The 22,480-nt window shown below is 47.3% G+C and overlaps 1 protein-coding gene across 2 annotated transcripts in view; it reads left to right on the forward strand.

The window, feature by feature from the left end:
* Nucleotides 1–22,480, forward strand: part of USO1 (USO1 vesicle transport factor) — a 1,608,467-nt gene that overhangs the window by 1,151,484 nt on the left and 434,503 nt on the right. For both annotated transcript variants that reach the window (XM_069630579.1, XM_069630578.1), the window contains one exon: nt 17,773–17,911. In XM_069630579.1, the coding sequence (XP_069486680.1) occupies nt 17,773–17,911 (139 nt within the window). The remainder of the gene's footprint in view (nt 1–17,772; nt 17,912–22,480) is intronic.

The following is a 22,480-nucleotide window of genomic DNA, read 5'->3' on the forward strand; positions in this document are numbered from 1 at the left end:
GGGGGGAGGGAGCAAGAGAAGGTTTATTTTGTGAATACAGACCAGCATAGTTTAGGAGAACCTGTTACTTCTAACAAGTTTACATCCAGAGAGACTGGCTAAAATAGGAACTGTTCGAATTGCCTGACAAGGCTGCTGTTTTGGACAAAAAGGAAAACTGAGAGGCAGTTTTCTTTGTGTGAACTACATCAGGCCAAGACCTGAAAGACTTTGAGAACTCTTTGGTGCGGGGGTCCGATAACCAGCCAACACTACCTCGGCGTATGCTATTCTTTTTCTTTTCATACTTGTAGGACAGAGGTTAGGATAGCGCAGCTTAGGACAGAGTTTCTTTGTAGAAGTAGGATTTAGTAGGTGGCATTCTTGCACCGTTCAAATTTATTTGCGACACCAACATTGATGTGGGCCCTGAGGATCGAACAATTGTCTGGTCGCCAGTAGTGAAAGACACTTCGGAGACACCTGAAGATGGCATCCCTTGATAACCGCAAAGTGAGGGAATGCGTCCATTAATGTTAAAGGGCTAAACTCCCCGACTAAGGTTAGTGCTCAGGGAATTCCGCAGGTCCAACATTGACATATTACTCCTCCAAGAGACTAAGTTTGCCAAAGGGGAAGAGCGAAGCATTGTCGGGAAGCGGGGTGGATTGGAGTTTTGGGGCTCGGGCCCGCTTAGAAAGGGAGGGGTTGGTATGTTGCTCAAGAAGGACATCCAATTTGAGGTGGAAAAGACATGGTCTGATGTGGCAGGTCGGACCCTTCTGATCATGGGGAAAATAGCCAGAGTCAAAGTTACTATTGCCACTGTATATGCACCTAACACTGGACAGATTGCATTCCTTCAGAAAGTGATCCCCAAAATAATGTTGGAGGCCACGGGGCACGTCATTCTGCAAGGTGATTTCAACCACTGGGCCGATCCAGGCATGGATTGGAAACCAGGAAACCCGGAAACAAAAAATTAAAACAAAGAGGGGCGAACTGAACTTGCTGAGATATCATCCTGGTGCAGCTGGATACACTTTCTATTCCAACCCCCAGCATACATTTACACGTATTGACTATATATATCTCACAAACGACCTCACAACCACTGCACAACATTCAGATATTGTCCTGATGACCTGGTCGGATCATGATATGGTTTTGGTAGATATTTCCTGGGCGGCTCTACCCATCATGGGAGGGAAATGGCAGTGTAACGAGACCCTATGGAAAGATCCGGTCTTCAAGATGACCATGGAGACCGAAATTGAAGAGTACTTTAAAACAAATAATGATGGGGAGGTTTCCAAGCAAGTAATCTGGGAGGCGGGGAAGGCCACATGGCGAGGGGTCCTAATACAGGAAGGGTCCGCTAAGAAGAGAGAGCGGAAGATTGTAGAGCAAAGACTTAGGGCTGAAATAGGTCAATAAGAGGGGGAAATGAGGAAAGAACCTAAAGTGGACCCCACAAAAATGAAAGCAGCTCAGCTAAAAAGGGAAGAACTGCGACTCCTAGAACACACCCAAGTGGTACACAAACTGCAGTTCCTAAAACAGAAATTTTATGCGAAAGGAGACAAAGCTGATGCTTTATTAGCTGATAGACTTAGGGAACAAAGAGCAGACCGTAGGGTCAATGAAATCATCGAGGATGCCACCCCACCCTCCATACTCCCTGCACTATCCCAGAATCCTTTGCCAATTTTTAGGAGAAGCTTTACACCTCTGACATAACTCCTGGCCAACTGGACATATCCGCCTACCTATCATCAATTAATATGCCCACAATAACCAACGCAGAAAATGAGCTTCTGGACTCCCCGATTACCGAACAAGTAATCCAAGAGGCAATTAAAAGGCTAACACTAGGGAAATCCCCGGGAGAAGATGGCTATACTGTGGGTTTCTAGAAGACATTTGCAAAACAATTAGCCCCCTTCCTATCGGAACTATTCAACGAAATACTAGAGACAGGACTGGCCCCAGACTCCTTTAAAAAAGCATTGATAATTGTGATCCCCAAAGAGGGTAGAGACCCTAAAAATTGCAGATCATATTGTCCGATTTCCCTTCTTAACCCTGATGCGAAAATGTACGCCAGGGTGCTAGCGGCCAGATTAGAAACACTAATGCCCCACTTGGTCCATCCGGATCAAGTCGGGTTTATACTCTGGAGACAGGGGCTGACTCCATGCGCAAAACATTGCACCTTATTCACGTGGCCCGTGATCTCCCCGATGACCCCGTCCTGTTGTCAATCGATGAGGAAAAGGCCTTGGATAGAGTGGAGTGGGAATTTTTGGGAGCTATCCTGCAGAAAGGTGGAATAGGCCCTAGAGCTAGGAGGGGAATACAAGCAATATATAAGTCCCCCACCGCATCGATATTCGTGAATGCGGAATACTCCCGCTGGTTTGAACTACAACGAGGGACTAGACAGGGATGCTCCCTCTCTGCGATCCTATTTGCCCTTTCATTGGAACCCGTTCCACAAAAGATAAGAGCGGACCCTGTGATAAAAGGGATTCGACTGGGTCCGACGGGATACAAAATAGCGCTCTAAGCGGACAACATTCTCCTCCACATAACCAACCCCTCAGAGTCCATTCCCCAGGCCCTTAGACTAATGGACGAATATGGACAATTTTCCAGCTTTAAGTAAATAAGACAAAATCCATCCTATTCCCCCTTCAAGGAACCGCAGCAGAAAATGATCTCAAGTTCCTCCCACTAGGCCTTAAGCTGGAACACCTCACACTACAGTATCTAGGTATACGGATTACTAGGAACCTGAATTATTTATTTGAAGCCAACTTTCCTCCGCTCCTTCAGCGGTTCGCAGCAGATTTTAGGAAATGGGGTAAACTCACAATCTCCTGGCTTGGCCGAATCAACGCGGTTAAGATGACGTGCCTTCCCCGCTACCCAAAGAGTTCTTTATTGAAGATAAAAAAATCATGATGAGATTTATATGGCAGGGAAAGAAACCAAGAATTTCATACTGCACGCTGACGCTCCCCAAGGACAAGGGAGGGGTTGGGCTCCCCGACATGAGATCATATTACAACGCTGACCAGTTACGAGTCTTGATCCCACACCTCAGAGAACACCACAACCTCCAATGGGTCCAAATGGACAACCATTACTTTGCCCCGGCCACAGTATCAGAATGGCTATGGACCCCACACAAAAGGGTACTTTGGAAAATTAAAGGCCATCCTATTTTGAGCACGATATGGAGCATATGGCGACCAAACGAGGAGATGCGCAAGATTACCACCTGGCCATCCCCGCTCAGTCATTTATGGTCCCCCGGCATAAACAATCACGTACCCGACGTGGGTAGATGCCAATCATGGTATGAGGCGGGTTTGGAGAGAGTGGGCCAGCTACAGAGGAAGGACTCCTACATCACTCTGCCGGAACTGACCGAGTCATTGGGCATAGGTACCCTATCCACATTTCAGTACATTCAACTGAAAGGGGTCCTAACAAAGGCAGACTGGAAGGACAAATTGAACAGAGACTTGACCCCATTCGAGAAGATTTTAGACTCTAAAACGGGGATGAAAGGTCTCATATCACTGATGTACCAGGAACTAATAGCAGCGGGAGACGGTTCCACGGAACCCTTGAGGTCCAGTTGGGAAAAAGACTTTGGGGAAGACATTCGCCCCGAGCAATGGGATATAATGTGTAGAGCTGCTTCCAGAACTTCAATCTCCTGCCAATATAAACTGCATGCCATCAAACTCCTGCACAGGTGGCAATACGACCCCCTCAGATTATCTAAAATGTCCCAGACAATGAACCCGACACGCTGGAGGAATTGTGGTCAAACGGCCAGTAACTGGCACTTGTGTTTGGGTTGCCCGCGCATCAAAGTACTTTGGAACAAAGTCCTAGGGTGGATCAAGGAAATAGATGGCATCCAAAGAGACACTGACCCCTACCTTGTCCTTTTTGGTATAGAAAGGGACGAAGACGAGAGGACCAGAGTGAAGGGCTTGACCCCCCATTTATTACTTGCCGCCAGGGCTCTCCTGGTGATCAAGTGGAAATCTCTAGTGGTGCCTGGAAAAAAAGAATGGATTGCCCTAGCCACAAATATCTACCTAATGGAAACCATAACGGCTGTTCTGCACGCAAAAGCCGCCCAATGCGAAGCCCTATGGATGGACTTTAAAATGACTCCCCCCAATCGGATGAGCCTGAGGAGTCCTAATGGAAACCCAACATCCAATCAGCAGCAATGGAATAATCTTCAAAATGAGTGATCACTCTGTAACCAGACACTGGAGACACGAATATTGCCCTATCGACGTTTCCACGCCTCGACAATGAACAATGGATCGGTGCTAAAACACGGGAGGGAGGCGGGGGGGGGGGGTAGTTCCTTCGTTTCAAAATATACACCTCAACTGAGAACCGAGATAAATGTTTAACACCGCGAGCTGACATTAAGCCTTCTTTTTTCATTATGTAGTCGAATATTACAATTGGGGTATCATTTGACGTGTACTTTGGTTCTATATTTCTTTCTCTTTGTTGTTTATGCTAAAACCAATAAAATCAAATTTAAAAAAAAAAAGACAGTCCATTTACCTCTTCAGGGGGCTGTAGCAGTTCAGGAAGGGGCTTGAGGTGATGAAGAATGAGGTGCCTTTATTCGAGGAGGGTCTATCCTTGCAGATAGAGCGACTTTCGACATTCAGGACTAGGTAGGCAGCGCAGGCTAGCCAGCCAAATGAGAATCTTTTAAGGGATTCTCCTGCGTAATATGTGTTGGCTGTGCTAGGGACTAGTACTCGCCGCCCCTCGGCACAGGTCGGACCAGACCAGACTTTGCCAGTTTAGTCGTGGTCGCTTGTAGACTTGAGCTCTGCAGTTTCTCGGCAATCCAGCTTTCAGCAGCTGGGGGACAGGACAATGGTCCGTGACGGGACAGTTGCCTTTTCTCAGCTCACGAAGCAGAGAGGAAGAAAATTCCAGTGCAGCAGGCTTCAGGGCACAGGAGGGCAGATGGGAAAAGTACCTACAGCAACCGCTACCACAACGTAGTAATGTAGGAATCGCAAAGGCTCGTGGGGTTGCACACTTTTTTTCACAACCCAGAGGAGCTAGGACTACGTAATTTGGCAGGAGAGGGCTGAGGACCACCCACTAACGATTCCCCAAGTCTCGCTCCTCTGCGATACGCTGAGGTACAGCTTTGCCTATCTGGTCAGTTCACTGGACGGCCCAGGAACATTTCCGAGAAGGCTCTTTTAGGGTGTCATCAGGAGGTGCCAAGAGAAGTTCCCAGTACTACAAAGGGTCGAAGCGCCCTTTCAGGCCTTCAGGATCGATGACAAAAGCAGGGGTCCAATGGGACAGCATGGGGCTCAGGGTGCCAGACCTTCCAGTGCATCTCTGGTGGTTCCACGGGTCTGCTTCAGCGTTTCAGGATAGTTAGCTCCTTCTGTAGTTCAGAGTGAACTTCATTTGACGGACCTGGAATGGATACAGAGCGCCTTCTCTCATCCAAGATTCGTTTTTGCGCTCAAAACTACTGGGTTAACCAATGGAAGATCTTCTCTTTTGTATGCATGCCAGGTGTGGGCCAATCGTGGCCCACGGTGGTCTGTCATTCAGGCACACCAGGCATCCTACCGGTCACATGTGATTTTAACGAATCACAAAACAAATGAATTAATAACAAACCAAAAATATCTATTAAAAAAATGAATTTCTTATTGTGGTTTTTTTATTCATATTTTTCCCACACCCCCAAAACTACTATTACGTTTTTTTAGGTGTTTTGGATTCGTTAAAAATTCCATTCATTGTTTTGTATTCGTTAAAATCACTGCATACCATCCTGGCACCAGTAGTGTGGGTTTGGGACATGACGGTCCCAGTCTTCTTCCTGGGCACTAGCACACATGACAGGCAGGAGCTCGCAAAAGATGCTGTTGTCGCGGGAGGCTGCATGCCCAATGACTAAGTTCTGTGTCAGCTCGACCTGGGTGAAGGCTACGGACAAGATGACCAAAGGACAGAATAAAAGACTTCTTGGCACAGCCATTTCCAGCATTGGCCACTGGCGGGGACCAAACACGATAAAAGCGGTATGGTTTAATAAAAAATAAGTAAAAATACTAGTGAAGTAAACTGCTGCCACCAGTTCGTAGGCACACTTGTATAACCACCAAAAATCTTTAGAGGTTGTCTATGGTCATAAAAATGAAGACCCCTGTGCCCGGTAAAGTAAGGTACTTGGCGCACAGATAAAAAGTTACCAAGAAATGGCAACATAGTCCAGGACTAAGGGAAACATAGTTTCCCGGTACTGACAGTCTGAAGGACATGTCAGTTTCCCCATAACAAATGAGCAAAAGCCCAGTGGAGTACAGCTGAAGGCTGGGCTCCACTGGAAAAAGTCAAAAAGTTTGCAGGGTCCATAATATGGAGGGAGAATTGCACTTAAGGAAAACTTTCCTAACAGTCCTCTCGTAAGTCTCCTATCTCTGACCTACCACACCTCCCTGAAGGACTTCATAGGCTGGCCCTACATTATCCAATGTTGAGTTAACCAAAGGGAAAGTGGGTGTGCCATTCAGACACTCTGCCTGATTCTGTTTTTTTCCTGTCAGGCCCACTTACTCCTCTCTCTCGATATTTAATTCTTTCTACTCTCCTTCCAACTCAGGATGGTCTTCCATCCTCAGATGGGGCTTCAACTGCTTTGAGAGCAAAATCGAGCGCACCACACCACCACCATAGAAATGCCTTTCAGCTGCTTGAGGCTTCCTGCAGAAGTCTGGGTACCTACAATAACCATCCATTGTCGATCTACGGGCAGATCAAAAGACCTCTGACCACAGAAACAAATATCTTAGAATGGTCTTACCGTTCTCAGAAGGGGCTTCACCTGGGCAGAGAGCAACATGGACTTCAGCCCTGCTCCCGATCTGCCGTTCCTGCCTCTCACCATTGGACACTCCTTGCCACCCCTCCTACTTTACTCCTTGTTACTCGATCAACCTGGCAACACAAGTAAAGGGCAAACAGCTAAAGGTAATCTCCCAACATTTACTCCCAGCCTCTTAACCTGTGATTTCATACCACCTCCTCTCCTGCATCACCTGATAATACCTAAAACACACCTAGTACATTACCACCTACCCCAGCCTGCTACTGAATCCAAATGAATTTTCTATTTATCATCCTCGTACTGCTATTCACTCTATATGCTCTCCCCAATGAGGATAGATCCCCCATCTTTCATGTCCCTATCATAAAACCCACAACGCGCCACTCACTACAACATCTCCATACCTCCCCCTTCTACCAAACTACGCCAGCCAACAGTCCGCTTCTTTGACCTATCCACCCCACCTCTTCTAATCTGAAAATAAAAACCTCCCTCCCACATTAACTAAACATTGCACTCTGGAACACTCCGTGTGTTTGCAAAAAAGAGGGCTATCACTGGCAACGTCCACGCTAGCTCTCTTCCCCTTGATTTCCTTGCTAACCCTGAAACCTGGATCTCTCCCTCTGACACACTACCCTGGCAGCCCTTCATGACTCCAAACTTTCCTTCTTACACTCTCCTCATCTGACAGGCAAAGGCATGGTTTCTGGGATCTATTTTCTTCCCGCCTTAACATTCTTACACTACCACACTGCTAACTATCAACCCTAAATTCCAGCATCCTCAACTTTGGGTCACCACATTCATCCGTGGTACCCGCACTGACATGCGACGACTCCTGCCCAGATAGCTCTCTGCCCTTAACTTTCTCAAGTCTTCTCTCGATAGTGCTGAATGGGATTTCTACATTTCTCTCATTGACTCACAGGCACACTCCAATTATCCCGCTGACTCCAAAGCATCCTAAACTCATTCGTTACTCCTCCTCAACCCAGATCTATTACCTGTATTCGTTCAGCTAGTGAGATTGCTGAATACTTTGCTTCCAAAATCAGGAGATCTCTTCTCACCCTCCTCTTATACCCCCTCCTACTTTCTTCACTCCACCTACTCTACCATTTTTCACTGCCGCTATGTCACACTTCGGTTATACCAACACTGAGGAAGTTCTTGCATTGCTGGTGAAGGATAACCCTCCATGTGCCCCATCAGATCCTCTTGCGCCTCAGCTTTTCAAACCTATTGCCCATCTAGTGGACTCTCACCACGCCAATCTCTTCAACCTATCAATCGACTCCCCTGCTTTCCCTCTACTTTCAAAATGGCCATGGTCCTCCCTCTCCCAAAAAAGCAAGTTGCTGATGTAGACCTGGCAACTAACTTTGGACCCGTCACTTCTTCCTCACTAGTCTAAGGTCTTGGAAAGAGTTGTATTCAACCATCTTACTAACTTTCTTGAACCGCACAAAATTTGAAACCCCATTCAACTGGTTTCTGCTCTTGCCACTCCACTGAAGCTGCTCTCTTGAATGTCTCAAGCTTTATTGCCTCGGTTAAACCTATCCTATCCTCCTCAACTTATCTGCTGCCTTTGATATCTTCGATCACTTTTATCTCCTCAATACTCTCACTGCTTGGGATGACTCACAAATCTTTTTTTCCTTTCCTGAACTCTCCGCTGACCCATCTGCCAAAATCTCTCACTGCCTCTCTGATCTTTAAATATGGGATGGCCTCACAGTTTCTTATGCGGAACTCCAAAACAGAGGTGCTCTTCTTTCCTGCCAAATCTTCTTTTCTCCTCTCATGCCTATCCAGGTACCACCTGACACTCTGCCCTACTCCTCTTCAGCTCCTCTTCCTCCTCCCCTTCAGCTCCTCTACTCCTTGGTGTCATCTATGACTCTTCACACACATTCTCTACCTTCATCTCTAGAACTGCTACAGCGGCCTGCCTTAACCTCCTAAATATCAGGAAAATCAGGTATCACCTTCCCTACAAAGCCACCAAACATCTCTTAACCACTCTTGTCTTCTCTAAACTAGACTACTCTGCTAGTATGTTCTTTTATCTTCCGAACTATGCATTCTGTCCCCTTGACAAGATTATTAATTTTGCTACCAGGGGGGGCGTGGCTTGGCGGCCATGCTTTGAGGAGTGAAATTGGGGAGCTCCCGCATGATCCATCGACAGATCCTGATAGCTGGAGAAAATGGTGGAATAATCCATAGAAAAAATGCGGAGAGGTGTCTGAAGGTCTGGGGGGCAGCCGGCAGTAATCCCGGCGAGAATCGGACCTGGGCTCGACCAGGTGAAGCGCTGAGGCGATCGCCAGAAAGACCCACAAGATGGCAGGCACATCTGCCCGAGCCAGTGGAGGTGTCCCACGGGGACAGTAAGGGAGGTGAGACACACGAGCGGGACATCACCACCAGGCGATCTGTGCTGGGGGACGATCAGGGAGCCCCGACAATACCTGGGGGCCACAACAAGAGACCCAGCCGCCACGCGGGGCGAACAGGAGAGGACAAAGGCAGACAGTGCCGTGACCACGCAGGAGATTCATTGGCAGCTGCGAGGGGCACCGAAGGCAAGAGACTGCCAGCAGCGAGGAGTGGAACCCCCAACCTAGGGCCGCAATCGGAAGGGAGCTCGAGAGACGCCTATGGGTGAAAGTGCCTGCGGCTCTGGGCGATCGGCCCACCAGAAGCTGAGGGGAGAGCAGCGCCAGAGCGCTGTGAGAGCCATCCCTGGTTATTCCGGAGCGGACACGCAGGTACGGGCAGCTAAAACAACGAGCTGTGAGGGACGGCGGCCCGGATCGTCCCGCTGGCACGCGCTGTAGCTGGCGCCTGCCGCTGGTGTTGGAGCAGCACCGAATCCGGCACTGGGTGCATAGGTGCGAGGGTGACGAGGTCTGCAGCCTCGCAGATGCGCATCCGGATGCTGGGAGAACTCTAAGTGCCCCCTGTTGGACCCTGGCAAATGAGGAGGCATCCGAACAGGAATACCAAGCAGCAACGGTGCGAAGGACCCGTCCATCGGCTGCCGCCAACACACAGGGAAAGGCTGCCCAAAACGAAGGAAGTGAGACCCGCAGATCTACACCGGACGGATTACTATCTGTGTGGGCAGACACCCAGCTGGCAAACTCGGAACAGAGCGAGTGCAAGCAGCGGTAGGAGGGAGACAGTGCTGTCTCCCAAGAGCAGGGCAGGGAAACGCTCATGAACAATTGACTATCGGTACGTGGGAGGTCACAACCCTTCCACCCCCACGGCCCGTAAGCATACCTCAGGGGAGACACTGTAAAAACCAGTAGCAGCAGAGGATCGGGCCGGTGGAGACCAACTCAGTATAAGACCACAGCTTAAGCACGCCCAGGACCATTACTGATATTGGTACTGGCTGAGGGATCGCGCACAGAGGCGAGCCCATTGCATGCTAAACTGGGGACCGGCAGTTGGGCACATCTAACGGACACACAGGAGCTCATAACTCTGGCACAGTGTGGCGGTCCCCAACTCATAGTGACAGCCGAGAAGGATAAGGAAGCCTCAGCTGCAGACGTGCCGAAGCACGGGGGCTCATCTCACAGTACCAGTGGTGCTGGCACAGTGCAGCTTCCTAAGAGACAATGCACGAAGAGGGCCACAAGCAAGATCAGCAGGCAGGACGAGGACTGCAGAGCAATTCAAGCCACACAACGTGGGAAGCCGCGGTCCACCAGCTCACGGCCGCGCATTTATCCTCCACACAAGAGGGCCTGAACCTAAGAAGCCTAACGGACCCCTGACTGCCTAAAAGCTGACGGACCGCTGGAGAAAGGGGAGGCAGCCCGCACCCGAGTGAAGCCGCAGCCTACAGGACACAGTAACGCGTCTCCCTGAGGCGAGATCAGCATGGCAAAGCAAAGGCATGCTAAAACGGAGGTACGACAGAAGGGCCCACTTAACAGACTTAAAAGAGAACGCATAACTCCGCCACAGCAAAGCAGTCCCCAACCCGTTGCGACGGCCGAGGAAGATAAGCGCAGGTGAGGGGCGAAGGTCCCTCACAGTAGACACAGGCCCGAAGAAGGCAGGACACAAATCGGAACTTGGGGAGACCCATACAACAGTAAGCTGAACCACCTGCTGGCGGGAGAATAAAGGTCTACTTACGCAGAAGCCCAGCCTGGCACTGGCCCAGAAATAACCCGCTCAGCAGAGGGCGGACAGCTGAACGGAGAAGGTGGTTGAGAGACATTTCAAACTCCACAAACACCAGAGAAGCTGGGACCCCGGCGCAGGCAAACAAAGGCTACAAGGGCAAACTTGCTGGACAAACAGAAGGGAGGTAAAGGGAGGCAAACCATCATGAAGTTGTTTGCCCGGAAGAATGAGGAGACGCAGTCTGAGACACCAGCATGGCCACATCCAACCCCATGCAGGGGGAGATCAGACAGGGGGAAGGCAGCATATTGGCAGCCATAGAGGCCCTCAAAATGCAGAAGAAAAGTGGGTGGGGGGGCTGTATGGGTACAGATACAGACCCCAGTGCAAGTGGTGGCCCGGAGGCAGTGCAGGAAGGTGGCAGGGCGAGCAGGTAACTGGGGGGGGGTAAGGGAGGGAGGGAGGGAGGGAGGAGATATGGGGGGGGGGGGAGGGAGACTGACTTCCGGAAACAGAGATGGTTCACCTCAAGTTTCAAGGTGGCAGGGAGGCCCCAGACGGAGATCTACCCCCGGCACCTTTCTTTGAAAAACAAGTGATCTGGAGGGAGGTAGAAGTAGAGGAGCGAAGGGCTCGAGAGGGGAGGTATTTTGGACCCAGGCCCCAGAAAGCCTTGTTGACAATGCAGAGGGTTTTAAATGTAATCATTGCATTCACTGGGAGCCAATGGAGGGATTTCAGAGCTGGAGATACGATCCCAGAGCTTGAGGACAAGGACAAGTCTTGCAGTCCTGTTCTTAATTTGTTTGATATCATGGTCGTTTTTTTGACCCCTTACTCTAGGTTCCTTATATAATAAGGCTATTCACTGACTCCTCAGTGGTCCGAACCCACATCTTTGAATGGTTGTATGCATAAAATTCAAATTGACGGAATCAAACGCCTTTTCAGCATCAAGTTTGGCTAGGGATACATCACCCAGATTAACATTCACTCCAGCACCAGAAAGCGTCTCTGCAGGCAATGTGAAGTGTGCTTATTGATCCTCTGCCACTAAAGAGGGTGCAACTCTCACAAGCCTACTTGCAAGTATCTTGCTAATTATTTTCACATTGGTATTAATTAATGATAGTGTTCTATATGACCCAAATTTCATTTCGAGTTTACCCAGTTTGTGATTGTGTGATGATCACTTTCCTTAACGTAGATGGTAAATTACCCGATTCTAATGCTTCCATGCACATATCAAGTAAAAGCCCGACCCGTAGATCACCATATGTATTGTAGAATTTGGTAGGCAGTCCATTGATCCTAGAGGTTTTATCTTTCACCAGATTTGATATGGCCCATTGAATATCTTGACTCAAGCTGTGTATGGTAATCCCATTTAGATACTCTGCGCTTCTGCTCTCGTCAATTGCAGGTTTCGTATAATACAGAATAGAACTCCATAAATGCCTTATTAACCGACAGAGGTTCTGCTGCAATAGTTCCATCTACCAGTTATATGTGTAAGGATAGCTCAGGAGCAATGCGTTTGTCGTGGAAGCAAGACAACGCGGTTCAACCCAGGTTCGAATCCCGATCCCACGCTTGGAAACCACTTGCTGGTGTTAAGCACATTATAAATGAACAATTAAATAAATAATTGTTTTTTATATCTTTTAGATGTCATCCATGCAAAAGCTTTACTCACGTTTTTTGCTGAATTCATGCTGAAATGTAGTGTATTCGATGCATTTGAATTTAGTCTTTCTCGTGCCAAATTTAATGTGGCCTATGTGTATGTTGTTAAATCACTGTTAGGTCTGTGTGGTGCCAACTATCAAGTCTGGATTTTATGCTCTTATTTCGTAATCTCTGTTTAGCATCTATCAAACCCTCCATGTCTTCGAGATCAGTAAACCCCAGATCGTTACTTTAAACGATTCTGAGAGTATCCTTTTGGAATCCACAGAGCCTTTGTCCTGAGTGAGAATTCACCGATTTAATCTTGTATCATGGGTCTGTATGCAACATCTTGCAATGCAGAAGATTGCTGTCTCTAGTGCGGTAGAGGGGCTCTAATTCTCCCTATGCTGAGGTTTACCTGTAGTGGCAAATGATCAGACAATGCAGATTTGTACGCTGTACTTTGTGCGTGTATGCCCTACTCAACAATACCATATATATGCATAAGAATGTATTATGACTTTGCGACCAGTATAAATATCCCACCATGTTGGGGTGCTGCTCTCTCCACATTTCTCATAACTGGAACCTTCCAGTGCATTGAAGACTTGTGCTGTTAGAACTATCTAAGCGTTTATCTAGAATACAGTTGCAGCACTCTGTATGGGACCATACAACCCATAAGATATAATAGCAGCTGGAACATGCTAGAGAAGAAAAGTGGGTCCATCTGTTTTGGGTGCATGCGTGTTGAGTAAAACAAATCTTAGTTCCTGTTAAAGACCTCTTAACCACTCATATCTTCGGGAGTTATCAGAATATTGCTGTTGTAGATCGAATTGGGCTCCTGGGGCCAGTCAAGGTGCTACACCCCTGACTGTCCTCGAGAAAGATGAAAAATAAATGTTCTGAACCTGTGAGGTGTTTCTTGTAGCAAAGATACCTTTACCTTATGCCTTCGTAAGTATGATGTCATCCTATGTTTCTTGACTTCATTATTTATGCTCCTAATGTTCCATGTCATATAAAGGTTACATGTGATTTTAACGAACTGAGAAATAATGAATGCAATTTTACCAGAATTTTTTTTTTGAGGCCTTCAACCCCTGTTAATCCATTCTTCTAACCCCACCCGAACCACCCCCACACCTTTAACCCCTTACCCCCACCCCCTATATATTTAGCGTTTGCTATTTTTTTCAGTAAAATTGCATTCGTTATTTCCTATTCGATATAATCACTGCATACCCAGATAAACCATGCTTTTTACGTGTCATTTCTTCTTAATCATCTGATTTTTGTAATATTCTTGTCTATTGCCGAGCTGGGGCTGTATGTAAATTGCCAATCCGTGTGATGTCTGGCAGAATGAAGCAGTCGCTACAATTAAATGTGTTAACTCATTCCCTGAACTCCCTTTTCCATCCATGCTGCTAGACCCCAACCTGTGAAGCACCAAGGGTAGGTTAGAGTTAGATAAACTGCCAAAATGACCACCCCCAACATGTACGTTCTTAACAGTCTTAACATAGGTCCCAAGAAATTAGAAGTCTACTTCAATCTGAGGACAAACTGACCCCAGTCCGGAGGCCCCAACTGCAGTTAGGCTGAGATGCATTATTCAGCAGCAAAACGGTAGTACCTTTGATGCCGCTCTTGCCGATCGCCTAAAGGTTTAATACATTATCAACACCCCATACACTTTCGAAACATATAATTACAGTGAATAATATAACCATTCTTAAACCACCATAGAATAATTACCGGATTCTGTCAAATTGTATGTAGCAACTTGGCTGGCCCTAGGAGCCCAATTCAAGCTACAACAGCAATATTCGACTGACTCAGGAAGATATGTCGGCTTAAGGGGTCTGTTAATGAGAACTAAGATTTCTTACTCACCACATAAGCTTTAGTAACCTTAACCTTATTTCAGTGTCAACCGTAGAATATCTATGGTTGACATCTGAAATAAAGTTAATGCTTTTCGTTACTGACCCAATAAATTGAGCTGTTGACTTAGGATCTCGGAAAAGGAGCAGCTTTCCCTCAATGTCTACCCTTAAGCATGCAGGCATGGATAGTGGATACGCGTTGCTCCCACATAGTTTCTTATTATTGTATGTCTGTTTTTGCTTTTGTGTTGTTATGCTAGAGTCAGGGTATATGTACAGCTTGGTTCCACTGTCTCTAGAGCCCTGGTTCTCTCCAAGCTGGACTACTGTAACAGCCTCTATCTAAATCTGCCTGCCTCTACTCTCCGCCCTTTGCAACTCATCCAGAACAAGACTGCGAGACTTGTACTTGGCCTCAAGCCCAGGGACCATACCTCTCGAGGACTAAAATCTCTTCACTGGCTCCCAGTGGCTGCGAGGATTAAGTTCAAAACCCTCTGCATTGTCCACAAGGCCTTCTGGGGCCGAAATACCTTCAACTCTCTCTTCCTAAATATCTTCCTTCTCGAGCTCTTGGCTCATCCGCCACCAACTCCCTCAGGGTCAGCCGCTTCTCCAAGCAACGAGTTGGGGGTAGATCTCTCTCCGCGGCAGGGGCCTCCCTCTGGAACAGCCTTCCTGCCTCCTTGAAACATGAGGAGAACCATCTCCGGTTCCGGAAGCACCTCAAAACCTTCCTCTTTCTCTCCCCCTCTGCCCTGCTAAATTCCTGATTGAATCTGCACTGGGCAACTCTCACTGATCTCGGTCACTGGGCCAGCCACTTGCCCCCTGCACTGCCTCCCTGGCAACCCTGCACTGCGGGATTGTCTCTGTATCCCTACAGCCCCCCTCCCAGCACTTGTCTGCACTTACCTTGCACTTGCCACCAGTTGGCCCTTTATTATTTATCTTATTATTCTACTACCCCTTTACTGCACTTTCCCCTCTCCCTTGCCCCTTTCACTTTCCCTTCCCCTCTTCCCATGCACTTGCGCGATCTGAATGACACCTGGCCTAGTAAGATCGTTGTCTTTCTTCCCTTTGTCCCCCCTCGCTGCCGCGTCGTGCCTTGAAACACTTGTGTATAGGCGCGTTATAAATGCCATATCATATATCATATTATATATAATGTCGACCTTGTTCTCTTGCTGCTGCCAGAATTTGTACCTTTTCTTGGTAAGATATTTCCTAATGATGGCTCTCGCAGTACCCCAAGGACTGGGTGTTTCGATGGAATCACCAATCTTTGTAGCTCATCTGCATCTGGAGATAAGTTGGGCAGAAATTGCTTTAGGAACCTTTCCAAACCACCTTTCTCCTTGCCTTCCACCAATCCCAAAGACGTATATTATTGCATCGCAAGCATTCTTCCAAATCTGTGACCTTGTGCTTTAGCTCTGCATATTTGCCTCTCAATGCCGTGGTATCTCACAGAGCAGTGGAAAGAGTCTTCTTCTATTGATGCATGTTGTCCCACCTCAGTCACTCTTTCGCTCAGCTTCTCCAGGTCTTGCGGAATGAGTGCCGCACAATGCGAGAGCGTATTAATTTGGCCAGAGATATGTTTTTTACCGTCAATGATCTGTTCTTTGATTTCGTTATTTGATCGGTTGTCTACAAGGATCAGCCCAGGTTTGTTCCCATTCATAGTGTCAGCCATGCTTTCCTTGCTTGGGAGTTGAGTTGACCCCTGCAGCAAAACTTTATTGGATCATATATTTATAACCCTAAAATGTAGTCGTTTTTTTTTCCCCATGCATCAGAGGGGGTTCCTTTGGTACTTTCTGATCAAGGTTGATTGAATGCACACCTGTGTTCATATAGGCTTACTCGATGTATCGTCCACTCCAAGAGGACCACCACATTCACACAGGGTCCCATTTCTAATTACCAGGCTTTTATGGGTCCATGTAATGGTGGATCTCTGAATTGCTGGCCATACATTGTAGACTGAAGGGGAGCCGCGCCTTTCCACTAGTCCTGCAGTCCTCCAGCACTAGCTTTCAGGCTTGTGTGCCACACTGTGCTCGGCGGCACAGGTGCGCAGTCAAGACCGCAGCTCACTGCTGCCTAGCACTCGCCTCTGCCGCAGTCCCCCTGCCAGGTAAGGAGAGAGAGGGGACACTCTTAGCACAATCAGGCACCTCGGCAGAAGGGTTGCTGAAACCAAGTAGGGGGCCGTAGCTGAAATGCTGCATGCAGCAGGGGTTCACCAGCGTTTCTGCCTCTGATTCAGGCAGCATGATGTCGTTTTCAGTATAGACGTCGAATGTTTGGCGTTGGAGCAGCAGATCAGTGCTGTTATTCAATGACCACCTTGGACATGCCCCAAGCAAAGACCCATTGTTGCTCTGCAAGTGGTGCTGTTCCCATCCTTGTTGGAGAAACATCCTGTAAATATGGAGGGAAAGGGACTACACACTAGAAATGCAGTCGTCACTGGAGTGATTAGCCTTTACATTCATAGTTTTTGGGTTTAACTTACAAAACCACCAACATATCTTCCATGCATGCAGAGATAATTAATCTACCACATTTCCCTTTGCTGTTGACTTGCAAAGTTTCTTGACTTCCGGGTCAGAGTTGTAACTTATGTTCCATGGTAACTGTTAGCTTCATCAGATGGCACATTTTACAGGATGTTTGTCAGCCTGCCATCTAGGCCTCTAATCAAACTTTTACCAAATAGTAAACCAAGTTTATGTCAGCCCGTCAATTAGTTATTTTGTGTCAAAAAAGCTATAGTACACAATATGATATAAGATATAATAGGTTATTTATAACGCTCTTAATACCCAGAGGTTCCTAAGCGCGGACCCAGGGATCGAACCTGTGTTGCTCTGTGTCGTCTTTCTTCCAAGGCGAGCACGTTGCCCCTGTGCTATCCTCCCGAGACTGCGCAACTATAGGGGCCATTTTAACACAAACATTTTTATTGGTTAATATAATATACATATTTGAGATTTGTTTTACGATTTCCAGAGCATCAACTCTGTGCGTTGCAGATATGTCTAAAGGTAATTATGTATTTAACAAAATGCTTCCATTTGCTCTGTGTCCTATGCTACTTGTACTATGATTAATGCTCAAAATGCTTGTACTCAGGATCTGCAGATTGAAGAATTAAAACAGGAAATCACATCTCTAAAATGTCAAAATGAACAGTTCCAGACCACAGTGTCCCAGCAGCTGATACAGATACAGCAACACAAGGACCAGTACAACGTCCTTAAAATACAGTTGGGTATGTTTAATTCAATGGAATTGTTCAAATATGTTTAACAGCTACTCAACATTATGGCTAGAAGTTTGCTTTTGTCTGTATAAAGTCTGGTGTTTTTCCTCTGATGCTTACATAGATCTTATAAATTGCATTGATTTCAACCAAGTCAAATTAAAGATAGCAACCACTTCTTGCAGTAACAACCAAAATTGCAGTAACTTTGAAAAATGGTGAACTGAATTGTTGTAAGCAACATTTTAAAACTAATAATGGTAATGCATAAATACTTGGCCTGTTCTTGAATACTTTTTCAAAAGGATGCAATGAAATGTATGTAATGGAAATTGGTCAGATATAGTAATCTTCTGCTTCGTTTATGGGGCTATCCTGCAAATGACACTGTAAAAAAGGGGCCATATGTGGTTGCTCTGTTGATGGGTGCAGGTTGGAAGTACCAGCGACCTGAATTCTGTACTGCTTCTCCGGGATTGGCTGATACACTATGGGAATATTTTATCCGAAGGCTACAGCCCTTTTTGTATGGTTAGCCACTGATTGGGAGGGAGTGTGATGGGTCTATAGATGAGAGCGTAGTCCTAGGTCGAATAACGGTCATGTGGTGACAGCTGGAACCACGGGTTATGTTTGTGTTTGGGCTTCGTGTGTGTAGTGTAAGGTGGTAAGACATTTTAACACTTGAGTTGGTAATGGAAGAGAGGGAGGAAGACAAACGAGGGGTACAAGTGGTTGACGTAATAGTCGGCGCTGATCGGCCGCATTGACAACACAGAAATTCTCCCCACTCCTTATGGATGCCTTCATGTCAGATGTACGACATCTATGATGAGGACGACAACCAGGTTCAATTTGGGCTAGAACCTTTGGGCCCTAGGGAGTTGAGGGATTTCCGGGAGAAGTTCTAATGGGAGGATGTGCAGGCACTGGCAGAGGACCTGCAGGTTGCCAGTGGTCTCAACGCCTTACCGGAGATGGACATTTTTCCAGCTCTCACTCCAGGAAAGCATCAGTCTGCCTTTCAGCGCTTGATCGCTAAGGTGACCAATACTCTGGTGGTGTCAGCCCTGTGCAGGTCTAAGGTTCAGCATGAACTTTGCGACATATTGGACGATGCTCCCAAGGGCACGCTCCTACCCTTCAATGTAGAAGTGGAGAGGCCCCTGTTCTGGAGGTGTGGGAGAATCCTGCCTCTGTTCAGCAGTGGACAGGGATCTGCCAAAGAAATACCATTGTGCTCCTTTCTCTCCAGCCATGCTTCACCAGAGAGTTTGTTTCAGGTTGCGACAGCTGGCATGAAAACTTTTACCTTCTCGTCCCTGGTTTGATGCATGGTGGAAAAGGTTTTTGCATCAGGCAGTCTTGGCCTATACAGTAGGGAGAGTGGGGTCCAGGGCTCTTTTTCAAGAATGTATTTCCTTCTCCCCCCTCTTTCCCTCTTTGCACTTCGGGCTTTGCTGTCGTTATAAACCTGAGCTATGGACAGGACACATTTTTAAATTTTGCCCTTCTTGTAAAGGCAAGTACCCTTGGAAGGACATGCATCGGAGGTGCAATAAGTGTCTCCCTCGAGATCACCACGAGGCGTCCTGTTGGTCTTGCCAGCTCTTGCGTCTTAAGACGATTAACGAACGGTGAGTTAAACGGTTGGCGGCCTACTCCATGATGCAGGCCGAGGATAGCTCCCTGCCGCCGCCGCAGGCACCGAGAGTGACGAGGAATTGAGCGACAGCCATGGTTCCGACAGGGATGCCAGCGACCTATCTTAGGAGCGGCCACGCTCCGAGTTCTCTGTCCCTAGCAGGCAGGCCCCCGGTTCTGCTATGGGGAGTGCACCCCCTGGTGACAGGGACGCACACGCCACTCACAAAGATAAACCCACAACCCCCCTTAAGCGACATGTGTCTATGCATTCTACTGACAAGGGCGTTGGCACCAAGATTCACAAGAGTGCCGAGATTCCTCTTCAGAGCGTGCCAATGCAGTAACTACCAGCAACCTCGAAGACTACGGCAAAGCCACTAGAACAGTCAAAACATCTCCCAGAGATGCCGAACATACGCGAGGGTCTCGCAAAAATTGTCTCTGCGGCTAATGAGCCTAAAGACAGGTTGAGGGATAAAGGCAGGAAGACTATTCTGAAGGTCCCCAGCCCTGGCTAAGACTCTTGTAGATACATCTCGACGCTCTAAGCACTCTGACCATCCCAAAATAGCCCTTCCCTCCTCCAGATCCCTCTGGCTCCTCCTTATGGACCAAAGACCGATTTGAAGGTTGTCTGGATAGACTTTCCAAATTTGTGGACTTTTCAGAAAGGTTTACCAAACCTAAGAGGCCTAGTGAAGAAGACCTGCACCGTACTGTATCTAAGTTTCAAATGAGCCACCTGCCCCCTTCATGAGGATGTGTTTGACTTGACGGATCCAGAGGAGGTTCCTCAGGACCCGAATGTTCAGGAAGATGATCCCTTTGAGGACCCTAGTGACCAGGCCCCAGATTGGGGGTCGGGGGTGAACAGCCAGTGGTTAATGCACCAACCAATACACCTGATCCAGACACGTTGGGCATGGAACCTCTATCTCCTATAAGACAGGCTGTTAGGGAGAATTCTCTATGGCTAATTTCCCTTACCTATAGAGTCCCCCTGCAGCTTTGCTGGATTTGAAGGGTTTGTTCCTTTTTTTTCCTGCTAAGAGTGAGACTCTTTTTCCCACTCTTAGGCATTTTTGCTGTGTGTGTTCTAGACTATTTTTGTGTTCAATGCCTAAGGGATCTTTCTCAAACCCAAAGGAACCATCTTTATTCACATGTGTTACACAGCACCCTCAGTGCAGTGACACAGGGGTGTCATAGCGACCCCCAAACATAGACTCCATGCCCTGGGACTGACTACTGTCTCCCAGGGCATGTAAAGTCCCCATAGACTTTACTAGTCAAATCCTATGAACTAAACCAGTACAACCCATCTTACTATGGAGGTACTGGAAGTGGTTAATAGTTTTTCCCCAAGTTCATTTTCGAGAGGGTACCGTACAGTCCCTCTCTCAAAAGTTTCTGGCTGGAGGCAGTAGTTACTAACATAAAGTTTCGACTGCGGATATTTCCCTATGGGATTTTCCCATTGTTCGAGGCTACCACTTTTTCTGACAGCCTCTAACATACCATCCGCCTGTGTATTTTAATATTAACTTTACTCCGGTAGGTTTTTATTGCCAGAACTTTAATATAACCTCTTTCTCGTGTCTTCCTCTAAACTCCTAACCCAGGTCGAGGATCCTTTGTTCGTCCTTTTGGCGGGCTTCCAGCCAAGATGACCACTCCACTGTGTGAATGACAGCTAGGCTGTATGAATGGTGATCTTTTTGCATAAAAGCAGGGTCCTGAGGACTGGAAGAGCAAGATGTCACCACTGGAACTAAGAAGCCGAAGAGGAGAGAAGCCAAAGACATCTGCAATGACTGAACCACGGGTGAAGCCCTGCTGCAGCGTCTCACCACTTTTCTCCACACGACGAGAGAAGATCTTCACCTGAAAGAGCCTTCTTCCCTTGAACTGGTGGGGCCAACCAGTTTGCCAATCGCCTTCCTGGACCTGCCTTGGTCGAATCTCCCATACCCTGTACTTGGAGGCCGGATAGCTAGGCACCAGTCCACCCGGACTGCGATTTAAAGGTGCATACCTTTTTATTCGTCAGGCAGCACCGCGGCTGGTTTCATCCCTGAGTAGTGTAACTCGAACCTTCCTCCACGACGAGAGCCTCTCTTCCTCTGCTGTATCACCCGAACTGCAGGAACAACCGCCACCGCAGGAGCCACTTCTCCATTTTAAGGTACATTGTTCCGAAAGGCCACCCTTTCATCCTGGTAGCATTAAAGGTGTTTTAAATCCTTTACCTACCTGTTGGGTTGGCCGCCCCTCTCACTTAACATTGTCTTCTCAACATCTGCATCCACCTTTTCCACTTCGTTAACCAAAGACTTGACTGCAGCTACAAGAACATTTTTGCTCCTGGGCCCTTGCCCTGTACCAACTGACTTTGGCACAGGCCTTACGGACTCTGGTCACAATTGTTAGATCTGCCTTCTCTAGATTGATTCTCAGCTAAAGCTGTGTGGTGCACCTATTTCTTTTAACTACCCTTTCCTTCCCATTTTTAAACCTATTGAAATGCCATTTTGCTCAATTTTCAAGTATTGCTTATAATGATGCACTGCCTTGCTTAAACTGGTTCACAAACTGTTGGGAAGTGTTGCTAGGGTGTGTAAGAACCTATTTCTATATAACTTGTGCTTTCCCTCCCTTGTGAGGAATTGTTAGAGGACCCCTTGTGTGTAGTTGTCACTGAGCCATTTTGCTCAGTTTTCACTCTGGTTCACTGGGCCTACAATTTAACTTGAGTGTGTATATTTTTCCTCTGACTTAATTTAACTTGCTTGATGACTGTGATACATGTGTTTTATTAGAAATGTATAGAATAAATATATATCTACTTTTTAAATACAAAGCTTTGGTCAGTGTTTCCTTGTTCCATAGTCTAGTGAGCCTATTGTGTTAACCCTGAATACTGCTCATCTC

The sequence above is a fragment of the Ambystoma mexicanum genome, chromosome 6q, assembly GCF_040938575.1.
Source record: "Ambystoma mexicanum isolate Mex_15411 chromosome 6q, UKY_AmexF1_1, whole genome shotgun sequence".
Classification (NCBI taxonomy): Eukaryota; Metazoa; Chordata; class Amphibia; order Caudata; family Ambystomatidae; genus Ambystoma; species Ambystoma mexicanum.